The 18738-nt window shown below is 39.9% G+C and overlaps 1 protein-coding gene across 5 annotated transcripts in view; it reads left to right on the plus strand.

The window, feature by feature from the left end:
• Window positions 1-18738, plus strand: part of rc3h2 (ring finger and CCCH-type domains 2) — a 100416-nt gene that overhangs the window by 29917 nt on the left and 51761 nt on the right. For 3 of the 5 annotated variants that reach the window (XM_067969671.1, XM_067969674.1, XM_067969675.1), the window contains exons 2-3: window positions 7764-7850; window positions 17480-17790. In XM_067969671.1, the coding sequence (XP_067825772.1) occupies window positions 17560-17790 (231 nt within the window). In that variant the 5' untranslated portion in view covers window positions 7764-7850; window positions 17480-17559. The remainder of the gene's footprint in view (window positions 1-7763; window positions 7851-17479; window positions 17791-18738) is intronic. The other 2 variants (XM_067969672.1, XM_067969673.1) reach the window with 2 other exon arrangements.

Here is an 18738-nt window from a genome sequence, read left to right on the forward strand (position 1 = left end):
GTACTCTATGCCATTATTTATAAAGCCCAGGATCACGTATGCTTTTTTAACCACTTTCTCAACCGGCCCTGCCACCTTCAACGATTTGTGTACATATACCGCAGATCTCTCTGTTCCTGTACCCCTTTTAGAGTTGTGCCCTCAAGTTTATATTGCCTCTCCTCATTCTTCCTACTGAAATGTATTACTTTGTATTTTTCTGTGTTAAATTTCATCTGCCACATGCCTGCCCGTGCCACCAGCCTGTCTATATCCTCTTGAAGTCTATCACTATCCTCCTCACTGTTTACTACCCTTCCAAGTTTTGTGCCATCTGCAGATTTGGTAATTGTGCCCTGTACGTAATATATATCAAGAAAAGCAACAGTCCCAGCCCCTGGCGAGCACCACTGTAACCTCCAGTCCGAAAAATAACTGTTCACCACGACTCTCTGTTTCCTGTTATTTAGCCAGTTCTGTATCAATGTTGCTATGCTCCCTTTATTCCATGGGCTGCAATCGTGATGATAAGCCTACCATACGGCACTTTATCAAACGTCTTTTGAAAGTCCATATACACCACATCAACTGCATTGCCCTCATCTACCTTCTCTGTTACCTCATCAAAAAACTCTATCAGGTTGGTTAAATACTATTTGCCTTTAACAAATCCATGCTGGCTTTCCCTATTCAATCCACACTCATCCAAGTGACTGTTAATTCTGTCCCAAATTATCGCTTCTAAAGGTTTCCCCACCACTGAAGTTAAACTGACTGGCCTATAGTTGCTGGGTTTATCCTTGCACCCTTTTTTGAACAAGGGTGTATTATTTGCAATTCTCCAGTCCTCTGGCACCATCCCCATATCTACGGATGTTTGGAAGATTATTGCCAGCACTTCCGCAATTTCCGCCCTTACTTCCCTCAGCAACCTAGGATGCATCCCATCCGGACCAGGTGACTTATCTACTTTTAAGTACAGGTAGTCTTTCAAGTACCTCTTTATCAATTTTTAGCCCATCCAGTATCTCAACTATATCTTACTGAGACTCTAGCAGCATCTTCTTCCTTGGTAAAGACAGATGCAAAGTACTCATTTAGTACCTCGGCTATCCCCTCTGCCTCCATGAGTAGATCTCCTTTATGATCCCTAATCGGCCCCACCCCTCCTCTACTACCTATTTACTGTTTACATGCCTGTAGAAGACTTTTGGATTCCCTTTTATGTTGGCTGCCAGTCTATTCTCATACTCTCTCTTTACCCCTCATATTTCCTTTTTCACTTCCCCTCTGAACTTTCTATATTCAGCCTGGTTCTCACTTGTGTTAGCAACTTGACATCTGCCATATGCCCCTTTTTTCTGTTTCATCTTACTATCTCTTCTGTCATCCAATGAGCTCTGGCTTTAGTTGCCCTACCTTTCTGCCTCGTGGGAATGTGCCTAGACTGTACCCGAACCATCTCCTCTTTAAAGGCCGTCCACTGTTCAATTAAAGTTTTGCTGTACAGTTACACATTGTAATTTAACTTCCCTCTTTTGTGGCATTTAAGTTGTAGAACCCCAAAAAGGGTACAAATTCCTTCCCTTTCTTCCTGGTCCATCTATTGTGTCCCATACAGTTGTATTGCCTTATGCATCAGGTCAAGAGACCCCCAGGTGCCATGTTGTCTCCTGGGAGAGGCAAAAAACTAGGTCAAAAACCCAAGGCCAATTAGGAGGAAAAAGGTTCTGGAAAATTCCTCTTCGATCCCTCTAAGTGATTGACACTAGTCCAGGAGACTACATTGACCACTATTTACATTAATTGCTACCTACCTCTTGTATAATTCGATCACCGTTCCAACTTTCTTGAAGTTACACAGTGAATCAGCACTCACTGCAAAATCTGGCTACCTGTTCCACAGGTCTATTATTCTCTGGGAAAGGAAGAACCACTGAACATCTAACATTTCTTCCCTTAACTAGTTTTCTTCTTTCACCTCCTCCAATCCTTATCATAGTATGGTACAGTACAAGAGGAGGTCATTCGGCCCATCGTGCCTGTGCTGGCTCTTTCTTTGAAAGAGCTATCCAATTAGCCTTACTCTCCTGCTCTTTCCCCATAACCCTGTAAATGTTTTCCCTTCAAGTATTTATCCAATTCCCTTTTGAAAGTTACTATTGAATCTGCTTCCACCATCCTTTCAGACAGTGCATTCCAGATCATCATCATTCGCTGTGTTTTTAAAAAAAAAATGTTTCCTTATGTTGCCTCTGGTTCTTTTGCCAATTACCTTCAATCTGAGTCCTTTGGTTACCGACCCTTCTGCCACTGGAAACACTTTCTCCTTATTTACTCTATCAAAACCCTTCTCTGCTCTAAGGAGAACAACTCTAGTCTCTTCACATAACTGCAATCCCTCACCCCTGGTACGATTCTAGTAAATCTCTTCTGCACCCACTCTAAGGCCTTGACATCCTTCCTAAAGTGTAGTCCCAGAACTGGATACAGTACTCCAGCTGAGGCCTAACCAGTATTTACAAAGGTTTAGCATAACTTCCTTGCTTTTGTACTCTATGCCTCTATTAATAAAACCCAGGATCCCATATGCATTTTTAAAAGCCTTCTCAACTTGTCCTGCCACCTTCAAAGATTTGTGTATGTGCATCCCCGGGTCTCTTTGTTCTTGCACTCCCTTTAAAATTGTACCATTTCGTTTATATTGCTGCTCTTCATTCTTCCTACCAAAATGTATCCCTTCACACTTCTGTGCTAAATTTCATCTGCCATGTGTCTGCCCATTTCACTAGTCTGTCTATGGCCTCCTGAAGTCTGTTACTATCCTCCACATTATTTGCTCCATTTCCGAGTTTCATGTCATCTGCAGACTTTGAAATTATACCCTATATACCCAAGTCCAGGTCATTAATATGTATCAAAAAAAGCAGTGGTCCTAATACTGACCCGTGGGGGGACCCCACTGTGTACTTCCCTCCAGTCTGAAAAACAACCATTCACCACTACTCTCTGCTTTCTGTCCCTTAGCCAATTTTGTATCCACGCTGCCACTGTTCCTTTAACCCCATGGGCTTTAATTTTGCTAACAAATCTATTACATGCCACTTTATCAAATGCCTTTCGAAAATCCATATACACAACATTAACTGCACTACCCTCATCAACCCTCTCAATTACTTCATCAAAGAACTCAATCAACTATGGGCCGAATGGCCTCTTTCTGTGCTGTAACTTTCTATGATGCTAAGTTAGTCAAGAACTATTTGCCTTTATCAAATCCGTGCTGGTTTTCATTTATTAACCCATACTTTTCCAAGTGCCAATGAATTTTGTCCCGGATTATTGTCTCTAAAAGTTTCCCCATCACCGACATTAGACTGTCTGGCCTGTAATTGCCGGGTTTATCCCTCTTCCCCTTTTTTGAACAGGGGTATAATATTTGCAATCCTCCAGTCCTCTGGCACCACCCCGATATCTAAGGAGGATTGGAAGATTGTGGCCAGTGCCTCTGCAATTCCCACGTGTATTTCCCTCAGCAACCTAGGATACATCCCATCTGGATCAGGTGACTTTTCTACTTTGAGTACTGCCAATCTTTTAAGTACCTCTTTCTCTATTTTTAATCCTATCCAATACCACTGCTACATTGGCAGCATCCTCTTCTCTATAAAGACCGATGCGAAGTATTCATTTAGTACCTCAGCCATGCTCTCTGCCTCCACAAGAAGATCTCTTTTGTCCCTAATCGGCCCCATCCTTCCTTTGACTACCCTTTCACTATTTATATGTTTATAAAAGACTTTTGAGTTCCCTCTTATGTTAGCTACTAATCTATTTTCATACTCTCTGCCCCTCTTATTTCCTTTTTTAGATCTCTGTACTTTCTGTATTCAGCTTGGTTCTCTACTGTATTATGTACCGTACATTTGTCATTAGCCTGCTTTTCCTGTTACATTTTAATCTCTATATCTGTAGTCATCCAGGGAGCTCTAGCTTTAGATGCCCTTCCTTTCCCCGTCGTGGGAATGTGACTACTCTGTACCCAAACCATCTCCTCCTCGAGTTTTGCCTACCAATTTTTGATTCCAATCCATCTGGGCAAGATCCCTTTATAACTCGCTGAAATTAGCCCTCCTCCAGTTAAGTTTTTTTTTAATGCTTGATTGTCCTTTTCCATAACTATTCTAAACCTGATGATATTATGATCACTGTTCCCCAAATGCTCTCCTACTGAAGCATGCTCCACTTGCCCCACTTCATTCCCCAGAATTAGATTCAGCACTGCTTCCTTCCTTGTTGGGCTGGAAACATACTGATGAAGAAAGATCTCTGTGCACATTTCAGGAATTCCTCCCCCTCTTTGCCCTTTACACAGTTACTGTCTCAGTCTATATTGGGATATCTGAAGTCTCCCATTATCACTGCTCTGTAGTTCTTGCATCTTCCTTTAATTTGTTCTTCTATCCTCCTTCCCACTATTTTGCCTATAGTATGCACCCAGTAGTGTAATAGCTCCTCTATTGTTCCTTAGTTTGAAACAAATAGATTCTGTCTTTGACCCCTCAACTACATCATCCCTTTGATCAATATTGTCACACACCCTCTTATCTTTCCTTCTCTCATCCAATTGTGTTTTGAACTCATTTACACTGTCTGCTTCAGTGGCCTTCCCTAGTAATGTCATTTCACAACTCTATTACCTTTTTAGATGAAGAGGTTGCACCTAAGTTCCCTCACAAACTGTCCAGCACTATATTTCAGTAACTGTGCATGCCTCCTACTGTAGCCATTAATTGCTGATTTTGGAAGCTTGTCAGAAGCTTTCTGAAAATCCTATTTGTAATATCAACTGCATTACACCTGCCCCCCAATTTAATAGTACATTCACAAAACTCCACCATATTAGTTAAATATGACCTCTTGTTCCTGAATTCATGTTGAATGGTTTTTAATAAATTTTGGTTTTTCAAATATTCACTTACACAATGTCCCATGGTTGTTTCAAAGATTTTTCCTTCAATAGCAAGTTTAAACTTATTTTTTCCAGTTATGTATTTTGATGTTTTTTAAAAGAGATTGGGGTTATGTTTAGATATTTTCTAATTTTAAGAAACCTCTGAATTTACAAAAACATGAGTACAGCGGTGCAGTGGTTATGTTATTGAACTGGTAATCCAGAGGCCTGGACTAATAATCCAGAGAAGCTGAGTTCAAATCCCACCATGGCAGTTCAAAAATTTGAATTCAGTTTTAAAAAATCTGGTAACAGTAAAAGTGGCCATGAAACTGTTCGATTGTTGTAAAAAATCAACTGGTTCACTAATGTCCTTTTAGGGAAGGAAACTTGCTATCCTTACCTGGTCTGACCTATAGCATTGGAGAGTGTGCAAAAAGGATTCACAAGGATGATACCAGAATTGAGAGGATATACTTATCAGGAAAGTCTGAACATGCTGGAGCTCTTCTCTCTAGAAAATAGAAGGCTGAGGGGTGGTGACCTGATAGTGGTCTTTAAGATAATAAAAGGATTTGGTAGGGTAGACATAGAGAAAATATTTCCACTTGTGGGGGAGTCCAAAACTAGAGGTTATAAATATAAAATAGTTGCTAATATATACAAAAGGAAATTCAGGAGAAACTTCTTTACCCAAAGAGTGGTAAGAATGTGGAGGGTGCTACCACAAGGTGTAGTTGAGGTGAACAACATAGATGCATTCAAGGGGAAGTTAGATAAGCACATGGGTGAGAAAGGAATAGAAGGACATGCTGATAGGGAGGGAGGAGGCTTGTGTGGAGCATAAACATTGGTATAGACCATTTGGGCTGAATGGCCTGTTTCTGTGCTGTAGTTTTGATGTAACTCGATGTATATGTGGCTCCATTAACACGCCAACTGGTTGACTCTTAATTGCCCTCTGACGTGGCGTAGCAAGCCCCTCAGTTGTATCAAAGAACATCACATGGACTGCAATGATTCAAGAAGAAGGCCTACCACTACCTTCTCGGGACAACTAGGGATGGGCAAATGATGGCCTTGCCACATCAGAGAATTAAATTTTAAAAATCACTCATTACTTTAAAAGCTATACTGGCTCCCTCTCCACCCCCCCCCCCCCCCTCCTGAAAGTGGCAGGCTATTAGTACACACTGAAGTAAAATCATTTTCCTTCTGCTGGTAAATATATTAACTACTAACCCAGAGCAAGAAATAGAAAAAAGGCTTTCTTGGACTCCCTGTTGTAACATCTCGGCAAAATCTTGCCTTTTGTTAGCCTCTGCTTTAGCCAGTAGTAAGGGGAGAGATTCCAACATCTTTCAGCAGTGTGATTTTCATCGTCCGATTTAGAGCCAAGAAATGTTGTCAACGAGCACCCTTAATTGAAAGGCTTTTGTTTCTTTGAATTAGTCAGAATCATCTTAACAGTCAGCTCTGATCTTTGAACATGGATGTTTTGTCCAATCTTCTAATTCAGAGTAGCTTAGGTAACGGAATAATGTTTTTGAGTTTTCAGTAATTGATTACTGACCCATCCTGGATCTCAACCTTCTGAGCCCCAAAAGGAAGTGATAAGGCTGATAACCAAGTTTAGCACATAACACATAGCACATAACATTCAAACAACGTCAGATACTCTTGACTTCTTGTACACTGAAAGCACTTCAAATCAATGTTCTGGGAGACAGCTTCCGATCTGGCATGAGGCCCACCCAATTCTGTTTCCTGAGTGTTACTGTTGTTGGGAGTGTCTTCTTGGTTCGTGATGATAATTGGTTCTACTAGAATCATAGGTTGCAGCATGGAAGGAGGCCATTTAGCGTATTGAGTCCGTGCAGGCTCTATGCAAGAGCAATCGAGCTAGTCCCACTCCCCTGCCCTTTCCCCTGCAGTTTTTTTTTCTTTCGAGTACTTACCCAGTTCCCTTTTGAAAGCCATGATTGAATCTGCCTCCACCACCCCCTCTGGCAGTGCATTCCAGATCCTAATCATTCGCTGTGTGAAAAAGTTTTTCCTCATGTCACCTTTGGTTCTTTTGCCAATCACCTTAAATCTATGTCCTCTGGGTCTTGACCCTTCCGCCAATGGGAACAGTTTCTCTCTATCTACTCTGTCTAGACCCTTCATGATTTTGAATACTTCTATCAAATCTCCTCTCAACCTTCTCTGTTCCAAGGAGAACAACCCCAGCTTCTCCAGTCTATCCATGTAACTAAAGGCCCTCATCCCTGGAATCATTTTAGTAAATCTCTTCTGCACCCTCTCCAAGACCTTTGCATCTTTCCTAAAATGCAGTGCCCAGAACTGGACACACTACTACACCTGTGGCCGAACCAGCATTTTGTAAAGGTTCATCATGATTTCCTTGCTTTTGTACTCTGTCTCTATTTATAAAGTCCAGGATCCTGCAAGCTTTTTTAACCACTTTCTCAACCTGCCCTACCACCTTCAATGATTTGTGAACATATACCCCCAGACCTCTCTGTTCCTGTACCCTCTTTAGAATTGTACTGAGTGGCTTTCTTTTCTTAATATAGCTCTCTGGTGTCACTAACCTAGCAACCCCAGCCCACCTGCACCGATTAATGAAAATAATTACGCAAGTTACATACAGATGGGATGAGCGGTGACATCTTTAAGTAAGAGTATTTATTGAGGGAGGGAAGGAAAATTATTTTTGGCAAAATGCCTGAATATTGCATCTGTACTGTACTGTGCAGCAGGGGACCGCTGAAATCATGGACTGATTTTTTTTTTCTCCTTAAATGTGTTTCTTTCCTCCTCTTAGATTTTGCACCCTGTGACCCAGATGAAGGGAGATGGGAAGGAGACCTGGTCCAAACCTTGGTCAGTGCCACTTTGTAACCAGCCCCAGGTGATGTCCAAGGACCTTTCTTTTGCTCCACCCCCATGTATATATTCAGAATCTGCCTGATGGCATAATTGTGTGAAAAATGACTGCCAGAAATCCAGTTTATCAAACCAAGAAATCCTAAGAGGAGGATTTTTCCCATCCCCACACCCTGTGACACTTTCTCTGCTAGTGTGAAGTAGTCAGATGTATTAAGTGCTCAGTGATTGAAACCAAGGACTGTTGGTTTTAATTTAGGTTTTAAAATAGATAACTGAACATATCGGAAGAATAGTCTGGAGGATGATGAGTGTTACAAGAAAATTAGATTTCTGCAGAGACCAGTTTTTTTTTAATTTGTTCTTGGAATGTGGGCAACATTGTGTAGTTCAGAACTGAGTTTTAAACTCTACTTCCTATCTATCATCAAAGACTGCTTACTTGCACCTCTACCTCCCTTACTGCCACTGAAACTCTTATCCATATTTTTGTCAACTCTAGGCTTAATTTCTCCACTATCCTCCATACTGGCCTTCCATCCTCCATAAACGTAGCTACCTACATTCTGTCTTGTTTTAAATCTGGTTTGCCCATTACCACCATTCTTGTTGATCTATAGTGGCTCCTTGTTCCCCGGTGCATTGAATTTAAAATCCTCACCTTCACCTTGCTGCAAAACCTCATTCAACCTACATCTGTGGCCTCCTGCAGCCTTGCCTCTCCTTCGATTCTGATCTGTGCATCCTTTCCGTCCCCTTGGTACCAAAGCCTTCAGCTGCCTTGGCCATACTCTAGAATTCCCTGCTTAAACCCTTCTGCCTCTGTGTTTTTAAAAACTTGCTTAAAACTCACCTTTTCATTGAAGCTTTTGTTCATCTCTCATTCTGGCTCAGCATCTGTTCCTTTTTTTATTTTTACCCCTCTATAAAGCACATGATATTTTTCTATGTTAAAGGCATAATCTGCAATTATAGATTTGTATATTAGCAGATGTGTTACTATGATGTGACTGTCAGTAGAAATATCTAGTATTGAAACAGTTAATGCATATGCAGGTTCTGTGCCTTCTAACTTTATACTTTTTTTCCAGAGACTGAGCAATTTCCTGAACTCAGCTCATTTGCTCATTGTTTTGTTTTGAATCTGCTATGATCACTACATCACAATCTCACTTTATTGGGGGTGAGGGAATGATCAGCCTGTGAGTGTTGTTTAAATTATACATGGTTAGCAGATCTTCAGTTGTGAAATGTATTGCATGCACGATGTGGTTTTAGAGGCTGAGGGCGATGGTGTATTCAGTAGAGAAACTGGAAGGTGTGACCAAGTTGAGCTGCAGTCAAAACTGACAACTGGACAGATATGGAGGCCTTGGATCTTGAAGTTGTATGATCTCAGTTTCTTAATTTAATTCCAAATAAGGTTTGCCAACATAAAATTTGGAATTAAGGAGTGGTGTATAATGTACGGCTGCACGTTGCTTTTTATACATTGCTATTTGTTCTTACTAGACACTGATCGTTTATTCCTTTTAACTTGCTTAATGTAGTTGTCTCTTGGTTTCCAATGTTTTTATTGCTTCAATTTTTCCTACTTCATGAGCCAGTGTTTTTTTTTCTATTCTTGCTATATATTAAATTAAAACCAAGTGAACAAGTAGTTCCATGATATTCAACCTGTACATTAATTTGGGACGGTAAAGATAGCACAGTATATATTTATAACAGTAGCAGACCACAGAATGGAATATAATCTTTGGCGCCAGGTGAATAATAAACTGGTTAAGTTTTGCGCATGCAATATGTCACCTGAGCTTTTTCATTAGATTATGGTTGTATAATCATTCTTGGGCACCCATTCTCTAATTAATTTGTCATAATATGCAAAGGATTTTAAAAATCTTAATTCACAGAACAGCATGCCCTAGGTTATTTTGATTTTAAAAATTAGTCATCGTGCCTGAGCCAGGTGTCCAAGAAATGCCAAGCCATTTAATTTGAATACAAACATCTTGTGGGATGACTGTATTAATTATCAATATTTATTAAGAATATTATGGTTTAGTGCAGCATCTGTGATTTATTATTTTCTACGTACTTGAGATAATTAACAACTGTAAAATCTATAGCATTACAGCTGCTGTTCACTTATTCTTTTATTCAATAGATTTGTTTGTCACAGTCCACTGTACTGTTATTCTGCTGCCATCTGAAGATGAGGAAGATCACATGAGAGCATGTGATGAAATAAAGTGAAGATGGTCTCCATTTTATCCCTATGCATGCAACAAATTTTCCTCGATATCTGTTACGTATGCAAACATGGTAATCAATTTGCAGACAGCAAGGTCCCATAAATAGCCAATGAATGATCAGATGATCTGTTTTTAGAGATAATGATTGAAAAAGGAATGTTGGTTGATGGGGAAATGTTGGCCAGATAACCTGGAGAACTCCCTGTGCTTGAATGGTGCAATGGAATCATTTATATCTACCTGAGGAAGCAGACAAGGCCATGTTTAATGCCTCATCTGAAAGACTTCGTGTCTGACCATTGGGTACTCCTTCAGTTCTGTACTAAAGAATTAGTCCAGATTACTTGTTCATATCTGTAGTGGCACTAGAATCTCTGACTGATGCCCGCCACACTCTTCTGTCTACTCTGAAAGGTGATAAACTAATAATCAGATTTATTTGAGTAATTATACTGAAGCAGAAAGATACAAAAACTTTTTTTAGAAAACAAAAATTGAATCAGTCCATAAGGAGCTAAAATATTTTCTTTAGAAAGTATTTCTTGCCCAATCTGCTAATTTGCAAGACTTTTGGAAGAAATAGTGCTATGGGATCTTTTATGTTTACCCGTGAGGGCAGATGGGGCCTCGATTTAATGTCTCGTTCGAAAGACGGCATCTCTGACAGTGCAACGCTCCCTTAGTACTGCACTGGAGTGTCAGCCTAGATTTTGTGCTCAAATCTCTGAAGTGGGACTTGAACCCGCAACCATCTGATTCAAGAGGTGAGAATGCTACCACAAAGCCATGGCATAGGTAATGCTAAACTTCTGTAAATCATTTGTTGGGCCATAGTTAGCATATTGTGCCCAGTTTTGGATGCCATATATTCTGGTATCATCTCAGTAAGTCTCTTCTGTACTCTTGCCATGGCTAAGGTGAGAGGACAAAAAGTATTCACTGAAATGATCCCAAGAGAGAGGCTTTGGTTATGAAAGACTAGAGAAAGTGAGGCATTTTAGCAGAAAAAGTTAAGAGGAAATCTGATCCATCTGTCTGTTGTGTTCTGCCCTAGGGCAGGTCCCAGCTCAATCCTTACACATGAGATTCTTGAGCCACGTACTAGGGAAGAGTAGTTAAGGTGGATTCCCGTTGCCTTCTTCGCGCCTTTTATCTTTGGAGTACTTTTTAGGGCTGCAACCAAGGCTAAAGAGCCCCATGTACCTTTCACATTGGGGGGAGTGGAGTGCCACCCCCACCCATCGGAAGTGAGTAGCCGCTGGATGTCAACTCAGTATTTAGAGACCATATTCTAGTCTCCACTCACTGAGACCGACTGGAGTGGGGCTCAGTGGAGGAAATGCTGCCAATGACTTACTCCGTAGGAAATCTGATAGAGATGTTTGAAATTGTGAAAAGTTTATGTGAGGTGAATAGGGAAAAGGTATTTCCACTGGTCATGGAGTTGGTAATTGGAGGGCATAAATTTTAGAACATAAGTTAGAAGGGAATGCTGAGAGAATTTTTTTACATGAAGGATTGTTAGGACATGGATCAGAAATGGGTGCGAACGGAATCCATAATGGCTTTTAAAAGGGGAGTGGATAAATATATGAAAAATAAAATTTGGAACGGCAGGGGAATGGACCTAAATGGATAGCTCTTTCAGAGGTCCAGGAGTGTTGGACTGAATAGTTGCCTGCTATGCTGTAAAATTCTATGATTTTTAATTCTGTACAATATAGTACTTTATCCAGAATACTGGCTTTAGTGAATTTTCTGCATACTGAACCTTTTTGCATTGTGTGCAACTTCCATGCATTATGTAGGATGATAGTGGAACCAACAGAAATTGAGGAGGAGTCACTAAATCAAAAGTTAAGTCGAGAGATAAAGCAAATGGATTGAGGGGTAGGTTAGGGACTAAGGATTTAAAAACTTCACAGTTAATGGAAGAGATTTTGAAATATGACTTAAAAGCAAAGTATTTAAAAGTGAAGCTATACAAAACCGTGCAAGAGTGCTGACTTGATTTCTGCTGTGATCTGTTAACCGCAACATTGTTCCATGGTTTAAGATGTGATGTTTTCTTTACTGTTTTAAAGGTCATGTAATTTACCTACTGTTCTGGCTGCATGGGTGATGATTTGAAGATACCAATTTGTCTTCAGTAATATAACATCAAGCTTGCATTAATGTGGACATACTTTTGATCAAGTGTGTATGCTATCATTTTAGCCATGCAGAAATCATGTTACAGTCACACATTAAGGAGGAGGACAGCATCATTGTACTGGTTCTCCTCGCCACTACCTTCCATTCTGCGTCCTCTGCTAGTATCATTGTAACTGCCATTAAAGTACAAAACCTCCAAATGTTGCTCATTAGGAATGATAAATCACTCATTTTGATTTTGAAAATGTGATAGATTTTAATGTACTTTTTTAAAAAACTGTATACCGATCTATATGCTTGTATAGATTTGCAGTGTATCTCAATTTCTCTGACGATAGCTCAGACATTTTTTCCCTAATTCCTTTTGTTTAGGTGAAGTGTACAACTTTTGTTTCCTCATCTCCTCGCCAACCCCCCCCCCCCCCCCCAATTAACCACACCAACCCATAGCTACCTGAGGTTGCAAATCTTTTTCTTTGCTTTCCTGTTTGATCATTTAACTCTAAAACAAGCCAAAAACTGATGGCCATCATATGACAGGCAGATCATAATGGCTGTTAAAATTAGGACTTGAGCGCAAATATACAAGAAGCAGATGTCCTGATTTAGATTAACATGCTTGGCCAATGCTAATAAGAGTTTTCTTTTTCCCCCTTCAAACTGTTCATAGCTTACTACTCTTTTAAAATCAAAGGTTGTGCTTCATGTCATTTTTGTAACCATTGAAAATGTTTCTTGCGGTATTGCATTTGAGTTCATTCTATATGGAATTGTTTCGGTCTTTTATTGCACAAAAAGATGTGCTTAAGGTCTACAGAAATGGTGTTATATTAAAATCACTATTTTATCTCAGTGGGTTAACTTAATAAATGCAGATTGGTAGGTGCAAATCTCTCCCTTCTTGTTGCAAGGAGCCAATGAAAAAAGACCTGATCATTTCCCACTCTGTTCTGAGTTTGCATGAGTCCACAGCATAGAACTGCTGAGATTTGGTATTGAAGTGGCAATCTTACTCAAGAAGGCCCCAGAGTTGGCTGGTGAAGGAAATTGAAAAATTCATACTGGGTGCACTAAAAGGCTTCTCTTCTGAAACAGAGGGTTGAGTTACAACACTGATGCACTTCTTTGAATTCAAAAATTCACAAATATAAATTGAAAAATGGAATTGTAACTGAGTTGACTTTTACATTAGTGTGCACACTTCTACTAAATTTCCAAATTTGTGATGACTTTTAAAGGATTGCAGAAACATTTCATTTTTTAAAGCAGTTTTCCTCGTGCCATAACGTGTAAAGTCTCCATACCATTACACACAATTGCTAGAGATGTTATTAAGTTCTCTTAATTTTTTCCTGTCTTTCCTCTTCATGTGGCCCTTTATTTTTCAAAGGGCCACATAGGAACAGGAGCAGGCACGAGGGGCTGAATGGCCTACTCCTGTTCTTATGTTCCTAAAATCCACTGAGGTTCTCAGTAATGCTAAGTCCAGACTGCAGAAGGATCTTTTTCTGAAGTGCTTATGATCTGACCCTCCTGTTAGTCCGTGACTCACTGTTGTGCAAATGTTTGTGACTTGTGCAGAGGGGATAAAGGTGTCTATGTCCAACTATTTGAGGAACTGATACGGTCTAGGGTTATGTAAAGTGGGAAATTTTCCTTGCTGTTGAACTACAAGAAGCATACCATGTTAGATAATTCAACATCTGAGGAAGAAAAGAATGCTGAGATCCTGAACCATTTAATGGCTTAATGGGCAAAGGCACCGCCGTGTATGGTACTAAGCTATACAGATCAGAAGGCTTGATTGAATCCCCTGTCTGTGCTGAGTAAGATGATCTCAGCCAGGGCACCAGTTGGGCACTACAGTTTCATCCAGTCACCCCTGATTTAGTATCCAGTGACTCCTGCTGTAAAGTACACTAGGAAAACAGGTGCAAACATAATCAGCCTCTAATGTGAAGCCCTCCATGGTCAAATGTCCAACAGCTAGTCACTGTCTAGGCTCACACATCTTGCATTTATATAGTCAAAAGCAAAATCGTGCAGATGCTGGAAATCTGAAATAAAAACAGAAAATTCTGGAAAAGCTCAACAAGTTTTTCTGAGAAGAATCAGCAGTTTTGACAAAAGGTCTTCGACCTGAAATGTTAACTCTGTCTCTTTCTCCACAGATGCTGCCTGACTTGCAGAGCTTTTCCAGCATTTTCTGTTTTTATTAGATTTATATAGCGCCTTTAATGTAGAAAAACATCCCGAGGCACTTCAGAGGCATAATGGATGCAGAGCCAAAGGAGGAGATATTAGGAGGGGCAACCAAAAGCTTGGTAGAAGAGGTGGGTTTTAAGAAGCACTTTTAAAGGAAGAGAGGGAGCTGCAGAGGTTTAGAAAGGGAATTAGAGAGCATGGGGCCCAGGTGGCTGAAGGTATGACTGCCAATAGTGGGGCAAAAGGGCGGGGGGAATGCTTGAGGCCAGAACGGAGGGCTGGAGGAGGTTACAGAAAGTGGCCACAAAAGAGGAGAAACCTGCCATTAGGTTTTACATTGACCAAATTAAATATAGAAATCCCACAGCACGAGAGAATAAATGGCTCCTGCACACTAAATAAAAGGAATTTGCTTTTCTATTTTAATTCAAATTTTAGAGGCCAACTGCAGGTGTTAATGCTGTTAAATCCTCTGTTGCCAGGCTATGGAAAATGGATTTGACAATATAAATTTTGGGAGCTGGTTCATGGACACCTTGAATCTGAAAAGAGCAGTATAAAAGCAGCTTTAGAGTTCTGGTAGTTATTAAGTACTACAGCTTGCATTTTAAGAAGAAATGCAGAAATAAATAACTAGCATGTTGGCTCTTATGCCAGTCAGCTGTCTATGTTCAAACATTCTGAAGGATTTATACACTTATGTTTAAGCAGTCATCACATGTAAAGATTTACAAAAATACAGCCTGGGCTAAGTGGTGGTGCACTCATCTGAGTTAGAAGGTGGTGGGTTCAAGCCCCACTCTAGAGACTTGAGCACCTAGTCTAGGCCGACACTTCAATGCACTACTGAGGGAATGATGTGCTGTTGGAGGTACCATCGTTCAGATGAGATGTTGAACATGAGTTTGCCCTCTTAAGCGAACGTAAACGATCCTATTTAAAAGTTCTCCCAGCGTCCTGGCCAACATTACTAAAACACATTTGGTCATTTATCTCACTGCTTTATGTGGGACCTTTCTGTGTGCCAATTGATTGCTGCGTTTCCCTACATTACAACAGTGACTATACTTCAGAAGTATTTCACTTGCTGTGAAGCACTTTGGGAAATCCTGAGGTTGTGAATGGCGCGATATAAATACAACTACTATTTCTTCTTAATGTTATTCTTCATTATATCAATATCCTAAACTGTGCCCCTTGCAACAGAAGCTGAATCGGCCAGATTTAATGTGCTAATGGTTTAGCAAACTGTCTTTTCATCTCTGGGATCTTTTGAATTCATCCAAGACAGATGGTACAAAAGCCTCTCTGGCAGGTCTAAGGCATAGATTAGTTTTGGCAGGGGCAAACTGCATTTAGTTCCACTTTAACCTTGCTCAGCATAAAGATGATTTGTTTAATAAAGGAAATGTGTCTGGCACTTTTGAAGGGTATTGTTGTGTGGTCAGGTGGTCATAGGAAGCTCTGCATTTATTTCACTTGTGCTGTTCTGAATTGAGAGTATATGATACTGTAACTGAATATAGTTTTGTGGGGGGGAGGATCTTGTATTTAGCCTTTGTTTGACAAAACACACAAAGGTTGATTAGCAGATGGTATTCAGTAACACTGGTGGACATAACCTGTGCTTTATGAAAGAGATCCCATGTTTGTAGTTGGTTGCTAATGGCACTTGCTGTACAATAGAAAAGTGTTGCCAAGTTCATCAACAGTGAAAAGTGAAAATCTCTATGGGAAGATATTTTTGACAGCTAAATATTTTGAGGCACAATGGTACAGTACTTGAAACAATAACATGAGCATTAACTCACTTTTCAATATCCAGTCTTTTTCTTTTCCTTTGCAGATATTTAGCTAATAAATATGAATTGTTTAGTGTGGGGCAGCTATATATATTTTTGGGGGGACCTTAAGTTTTAGCCTTGGCAATCTTTTTAAAAATGTATTTTACATAGTGTTGTAGAACCTTCCAAACATGTTCCCAATATGAAAGAGTAACAGTATTGAACAATCAATTTTGTATCTTTGTGCTGCTGAATTTTTTGCACATTAGATAGAATAACTGGGGGCAGCCAAAGACACCTGCAACAAGACAGATGTCTGATGGAATTGACTCTGGTTGCTGAGAGGACTAAACTTGGAGAATTGTATTGCAGAAATAAGCAAGCAATTTCCCATAGCTGAATGCACGGTTCAGCAAGTTGTTAACTCTGCATTTAATTTTCTGGATACAAGGGACAGAGCTCTGAGCAGTTGTGTGCAAAGCCATTGGAGTTTTCGGCGCATTTTTTTCATTGCCGAATGCAACGGCACAGCTCTCCTGGCATAAACAGAGGTCTGGCCTCAGTGCCAGCAATTCCTATGATGCTGCTGCAGTCGTGATATAGGGAAATGGCTGTCTGGTCCTATCTCTTTTGATGTTTGGGAGAATGGACTTTTATATGGAGTAGATTATTTGATCCAGTCCAAGGTTTGTATGTCTTTGAAATATGCTGAGTACAACAAGATGTTGCTTTTCTCTTCTGTGGTAACATGTAGGGCTCCATTTTCTTGAGGATTCCATCCATCCTCATCATTTGTTTACCCCACTGTAGATCAAATGTGATTTCTCAACCCAGAAGCTGAATGTTTGTAACTCCACAAAGCTTGCAACCCTTGCAGAGTGCTGATGGATGGACGATCTCTCAGACTCGACTTTTCATGACATCCACTTGATCATTGATTTACAAATGGGAAATAAAAGTGGGCCAAATATGAGCAACCCTGAATAGGTATTACAATAAAACAAACGCTCATTAATGGATGTTTGCGTTCTCTAAAGAAGCCTGAGTAATGACACAGTATGGCCACCAGAATCACATTGTACATGAGATGTGTGCATTTTAGTAATTTTTTTTCCCAAAGTAAACTCTTAAAATCTTAACCCTCGTGTTGTGCTGAAGTCTGAACCTTTGGGGGTAGGAGGGTTCATCCCGATTTTTTTTTTTCAGGTGTGAAGTGGAGTTTTGTAAAAGTTAAATGCTTTTTTTTTTCCTTCCAGCTGTGTAAATCTCTGACAGTACAATAGCGTTATGCTAGTCAACCATTAGCACTGAAACAGAACCCAGACCAGCTTTCAGAATGCCTGTGCAAGCATCGCAGTGGACAGAATTCCTCTCCTGTCCGATCTGCTACAATGAGTTTGATGAGAACGTGCACAAACCCATCAGTTTGGGCTGTGGGCATACTGTTTGCAAAACCTGCTTGAACAAACTACACCGCAAGGCGTGTCCCTTTGACCAGACCGCCATCAACACAGACATCGATGTTCTTCCTGTGAATTTTGCACTTCTGCAGTTAGTCGGTGCTCAGGTAAATTTTACCGAAACTGTATCAAATGTTGTAGTTTCATTATGCTATGATTGCATCTTTGGAGCTGACATTCGTAGCTGTAGACTGATGCTTAAATTCCTAAATGGGAATGTTTTTAATGTACCAACATTTGCAGTCTATATTTGAATTAGTGACCTGGTTAAATCAACCTTCAACAAATGTAGGAGTGTTAAATCCTTGTGATGACCTAATTACTAATTAATTTCAAAGACTTTGGTGAAAAGGAATAATGTTCCTATTCAGGATGCATCATGTATGGGTATAAATATTTGTTATGATGTAACTGATCTGGAATCATCCTGTACATATGAAAAGGTCAAACTAATGGAACTACTTTGCAAACTTATGCCAGTGTTGAAAGTACTTGTTTAATGACAGACTTTCCAGGAAATCCTGTTACATCAGGAATGCAAAATGACGGCATTGATATGAAATCACCACTTTGTTCAAGGCTCCTTTTTATTTCTAGTTATATGAATGTAGGTTAGTCATCATGTTCCAGATGCTGCTATGTTGTGTAAACAGAAAAAAAACTAACTGCTTCACAAATGAGAAGCAATATTTGTATTCAAAATGGATCAGTGGGCAGCTAAATGAAATTATACACTACTGTATCCGTAGCTCCACTTACAACCCACTACTAGATGCTTCTTTCTTCTTCACCACCTATTATTCATAAGTTGGGCACCTAACATTCCAACTTCTCAATATTGTTGGGAAAAAGTTGAGGGCCACCAGATTGTTTTCATTTTTTGTCAGCAGATAATTCTCCACAAAATATTCAGGTCAGAGTTCACTTTTTCTTTTGTCCAGCAAAACCTAAAGAAAAAGAATCTTTATCTTGAGCAAGTAGTATAAGTTAGCATTTAGCTACTAAATATGAAATTATTTTATCTAATGTGACAGAGATTTGTAAATTTGGTTCAT

The sequence above is a fragment of the Heptranchias perlo genome, chromosome 31 (assembly GCF_035084215.1).
Source record: "Heptranchias perlo isolate sHepPer1 chromosome 31, sHepPer1.hap1, whole genome shotgun sequence".
In the NCBI taxonomy this organism is placed as follows: domain Eukaryota; kingdom Metazoa; phylum Chordata; class Chondrichthyes; order Hexanchiformes; family Hexanchidae; genus Heptranchias; species Heptranchias perlo.